The 4865-nt window shown below is 57.4% G+C and overlaps 1 protein-coding gene across 1 annotated transcript in view; it reads right to left on the bottom strand.

The window, feature by feature from the left end:
• PCSK6 (proprotein convertase subtilisin/kexin type 6) overlaps window positions 1–4865 on the bottom strand; it is a 250646-nt gene that overhangs the window by 12871 nt on the left and 232910 nt on the right. Inside the window, exons 18-20 of the mRNA XM_007451962.1 lie at window positions 3896–3998; window positions 2759–2955; window positions 880–967 (exon numbers count right to left, since the gene is read on the bottom strand). Coding sequence (XP_007452024.1) covers window positions 880–967; window positions 2759–2955; window positions 3896–3998 — 388 coding nt within the window. The remainder of the gene's footprint in view (window positions 1–879; window positions 968–2758; window positions 2956–3895; window positions 3999–4865) is intronic.

Here is a 4865-nt window from a genome sequence, read left to right as displayed (position 1 = left end):
TCCGGACGCGCAGGCTCAGCGGCCGTGGCTCACGGGCCCAGCCGCTCTGCGGCATGTGGGATCTTCCCGGACCGGGGCACGAACCCATGTCCCCTGCGTCGGCAGGCGGACTCCCAACCACTGCGCCACCAGGGAAGCCCAGCACCTGCATTTTAACAAGAGCCCGGTGATGCCCCCCGGCCCCGCCCCTGCTCACTGCCCTCGCCGACCCGTCCCTTTCTTCCTTAAAGTGCAGGCCCTGGTTCAAGACAGGATCGTGGGAGGGTCCACAGCACAATTTTGCACAGAATGATTTCTAAGCTTCTAGATGGTAACTTCAAGGAAGAAGTAATGTATATTTGGTGGCAGTAAACAGGCTACACCAACATTCCAAAATATTCCAGTAAAAAATCATTAGCTTGGTCAGATGCTTTTAAAGGAGACGTGGGCTGAGCTTGGTGGAGCCGGGCAAACCAGGAATTTACAGAGTATCTCCAGGGAGCGAGCCCCCTCTGCCCTTCCCTCAGTCATCCAGACTGGGAAGGAAACTGGAGTGAGTGGGGCTCAGTGCCTAAGAAAGGGAGCTCTGTGCTTTGTTAGAACTCCCCACCCTTCCAGCCGCCAGCCCTACTTTCTATGAGAGGATCCACTCTCGCTCTTACCAATTCTCCAAATGTTGCATAAAATGTAGACATTTTCCCCATCCTCTGACTTTCTATCATAAACACCAATCTCTAAGTGGAAATCTGATTTTGACTCGGAATCTGTATCCTGAAAGGCTTTGGGCCTCTGAAAATTTAGCTTTTAGGAAAAGGAGGCAAACACTTGGTAAATCAATGACAGACACTTATACCAGCATATACCCATGGCCGCGCCTCAGGTCTGAAGGGAGGGTCTTACCTGAATCCTTCTTTACAGACAGTACATTTCTCTGGTTCATCTATGCACTTCTTACAGCTTGGGTGGCATTTAAGGCAGTTTTTCTGATCTGGAGAAAAATAAGAGGAAAAGAGAAGAGGTGGGAAGAGTGGATGTGGATCAAACCCGGGCAAATGAGACTCAGGTGTTCCAAGGCGGGGTTGATGGAACAGCCGTCACCGGCGTTGTCTCTAGACGGGTGACACGGTGACCGACCGCCAGAGGCATGTGGAGACCGCATGCCCAGGTGTCAGATCACAGGCCTCGCACCTCTTTTCTGGAGTGAAGTCCTCACACGACCTTGAGGCTTGGAGGTGGGCCCTTTCCAGAGGAAACGTGCTCTAGTCCTGCATCTTCCCCCCGGGACTGGAGCCAGCGGAGCAGAGTTTAGCGAGGTGCCAGTCTTCCTAAGTGTGACCGGTGGGGCCTGAGGGTTCCCCTGAGCGACCCCACCCACCCAGGGCCCTCACAGGGGTCTTTACTGACACATTGGCGGTCACCTGCACAGACATGAATCTCTGACATCCACACCTTGGGGAAGCCCTGGGTCTCGGTGATTACCCAGGTCACTCATACTGGCACCCGGTCAGCACCACCCTGTGCTCGGGGCCTCCTCCTCGGGGCCCCACAGGTGGCATCACACACACGCTGCAGGGGCTCCGTGAGGGCGCCTGGGGGTGACTCTCAGGGTGACCGAGGTGGCTGGTTTTTGCCCAGGGGTGGGGTGGGGGGTAGGGATGGAGGAGCCTCTGCCCCCAAAACAGGTCTGATTGCAGCTCAGGGCAGGTGTTTGCAATGCCTGTGAAATGTGTCTTGCATGACTCTGTGTCCCCTCTAAAGAATGTGGTTATTCCATGGCTTTATATGTCCTTAAGGATCCCTGGCTCCTTCCCCAGAGGAGTGAGAGCAACGCTGTGACGGGACCCCTCGTGCAGGATGCAGGCCAGAGGCGAGCTCTGGGAAGCGCTGCCCCCTCCCTGCACAACGGCCAACACGTCATCTGAAAACTGTCCTCCATCAATTTAACCCAAGCCCTCTCTTTGGCCTCTTCCAGGCCGAGGTGAGTGTTCAAACCTTGGCATGAGGTCCCGGCCCCAGAGCCCAACCACTCCACTTCCCAGGACAGGCAGGATGGCAGGACGCCTGTGTTGCTCTGAGTTCACTGGGTCACTGCTAGCTGTGGGCCCTTTGGCCTCACTCGGCTTCACTTCCCCACCTGCAAGGTGAGGAAAGCGTCACCCACCTCTTGGGAGTGTGGTCACTATGTAAAGTGCACAGCCAAGACCAACCTGTCCTCCTGAGCCCAGTTATGCCCGGCAGCAGGGTCCTCTTCATTCATGGGGACCCGCAAACCTCCCGGGCCTTAAACCCTGGTTTCAGCTTAGCGGCTCTTGCTGGGAGGGGCTTTCACCCAGTTTCAACCACCAAGGCCACAAGCCGGTGCTGGGTCCCGCACCCTGCCCAGCGCCCACATGGAGAGACCACAGGGCATACCTGGAAGCCTTTCTATTTGGATGTCTGAAATCGGTCTTAGCCTGAGAGCCACTGGCTCAAGCTACCTCCCTGTCCATCCTGAATAATGGACACTGACCTACAGAAGTGTGACAACCCCAGACTACGGGGGCTCCATTTCTGAGTCACTTTGAACCACCCTGGCCAGGTTTGGGTGTGAACTGCTATCCACTAACAGGGTCCAAGGGCTTTGATTTCATCCTCTCTCCCTCCCTCCCGTTAAGGGTCCTTTCTCAGGAGGACAGAATACACAGGAAGCAGAGGGAGGGGAAAATTCTCCCAGGAGAGGGGACTCCAGCCCAGAGCGGGGCTGACTCCTCATTTCTAGGCCGGGGGGACACGCACTTACTTTCATCAGCATAAAATCCGGCGGGACAGAAGGTCACACAGGTGTTCACCTCCTGATGGTGGTAGAACCCACGGCGGCAAGACAGGCACTGGGTGGAGCCCCGGCCCGAGCAGGTCTCACACCCCTTGTGGCAGCGGCGACAGCGGCGGGCTGCCATGTCCCCAAAGTAGCCCAAGGGGCACACGCTCACGCACTTCCTGTGGGAGCAGATCGGTAGAGGACTTTCCTACTGGCCCCAGCCCCACGCCTACCCAGCAGCACAGGGGTCAGGCCGAGGCAGGGCAGCTGGCCGGGAGGGAAACCTTAGCTGCCTCCCCATCAGCAGACTCCGAGGAAACAAAGGCCCCAGGGCAGAGGTAAACCATTAATGCCCCTGAGAAGTTCCTGATGCAGGAGAGGGTTGAGGGCTTCCATGGGAACCTGGGACTCCTGCCCTTTCAAAGTTTCCCCGAGGTGGGCGGGGGCACTCGCAGGTTGTGCTTGGCTTCCTTGGGCAACACCATGATGGTATCTGACTTTTGGAATGTTCAGCTCCGGCAAAACCCCACTGACAGTGCCCACGGGCAGTGAGCGGTCTCCAGGCTGTGTCCAGCCAGCAGAACAAACGTCTTCGCACAGTGCAGGGAGGTTGCGGCTGTGTCTGGGCCCCGGGGACACCGTGAGAGTCCCAGCCACACCCCTGCCAGAGCCCTGGTGGGTGTGTGGTCCCCAGGAGGGCTGCAGTCCTACCCGGGCGCTCAGGGATGGGGGTTCCTCATTCATGGCCGATTGTGCTGACGTTTAGAACAGTACTGGCCCTTAAGATGACATTTGTCTGCAGTTCCCAAGTGGTTGTCATGCTCAATACAACCCATTTTTGTTTAGCAAAATGGAGAGAAAAAAGTTTATAAGCACAGACAAAACAATGCCACGGCCTCTGAGTTCTCTGTCATGGTCACGAGTTATTTATGAGATGAGAATAAAAGGTTACAAAAACATAAAATTCCCAAGCAGTGACCCTCAGGGTGATCTCCTTTCCGGGGTGTTTGGTTAATTCCTAAGTATGGTGCCAGGCTGCGGGGGTGGAGAACACAGCTTGGCCACCTTAGCGGGACGCTGGGCGTCTCCAGGACACGCAGGGGAGGCCCAGCCCTTTACCTGCTGGTCTTGACGCTCCCCAGGCTGAAGTGGACACAGTTCAAGCACTGGTCTGCATTAGGGCCATCACAGCCTTTGTCACCACACTCCGGATGGCACACACCTTAAAGAAACAAGCATTTCCTTTCACCCATAGAGATGCTTTCTCAATCACGTCCAGTCTCCTAGGACCCCATGTCCAAGTCTCACAGGCCCCTGCTGGGCCAGAGCACCCACCCCTGCGGGACCCGCCTCAGCTGGGAGCCAAGCCTGGCTCTGGGCTCCAGTGTCAGAGGGTCTGATGACTCGAGACAGGGACGGCCCGAGGACAAGCAGGACAGCCGGTGGTGGGTGAGGAGCCGGGTGGGTGAAGGCGGGCATTGTGAGGTTCTAGAGGAGCAGCCATGGTGGGGCGGGAGGGGCAGGGGACAGCCGCATGCAGCGCCCTCCCCTGCAGCGGAGTTACGATGCTGGACCAGCCACCAACTCTGATTTCCATCGTGAAGGACAGAGCAACCTGATACGGGGCGTTGAGGGCTTGAAGGCGCTAAGGAAACTGCGGCCAAGCAGTGAAGATCCGACGGAAACTAAGCGGGAGAGGCTGGAATAGAATGCGCCATGTCCCTCACACGCAGTGAAGGAGGCAGGTGGGTTTCCATGTCCCTGGTGGGTCTGGGGTGGGTGGGAGCTGAGCCCTTTTCAGATCCCCTCTCTCTCACCCTCAAGGGGGGCATCCTGTCTTCCCTTGATCCCCAAATTCTAACTCTGGAAGCCTGTGTGGTGTTGTCAAAGTGACGGAGAAAAATGCAGGAACTGGGGGACCCCATCGGGCCCCCTGTCCTAGGTCTCCCCTCCACCTGTGCCTCGGGGAAGAGCCCAGTTTGATTGGCTCTTGCCCTCAGGCCGGGCGGCCCCTCCATAAGTGTCCTCCTCACCTGGGGGCCAGGGCCGGTGCTGTGCTGGGACCCCCACCTCCCTTGGCCCCCGACGC

Source organism: Lipotes vexillifer, unplaced genomic scaffold (genome assembly GCF_000442215.2).
Source record: "Lipotes vexillifer unplaced genomic scaffold, Lipotes_vexillifer_v1.1 scaffold851, whole genome shotgun sequence".
Taxonomy (NCBI): domain Eukaryota; kingdom Metazoa; phylum Chordata; class Mammalia; order Artiodactyla; family Lipotidae; genus Lipotes; species Lipotes vexillifer.
Note: the sequence above shows the minus strand (reverse complement) of the source record. Positions and strands in the feature narration are given on the sequence as shown.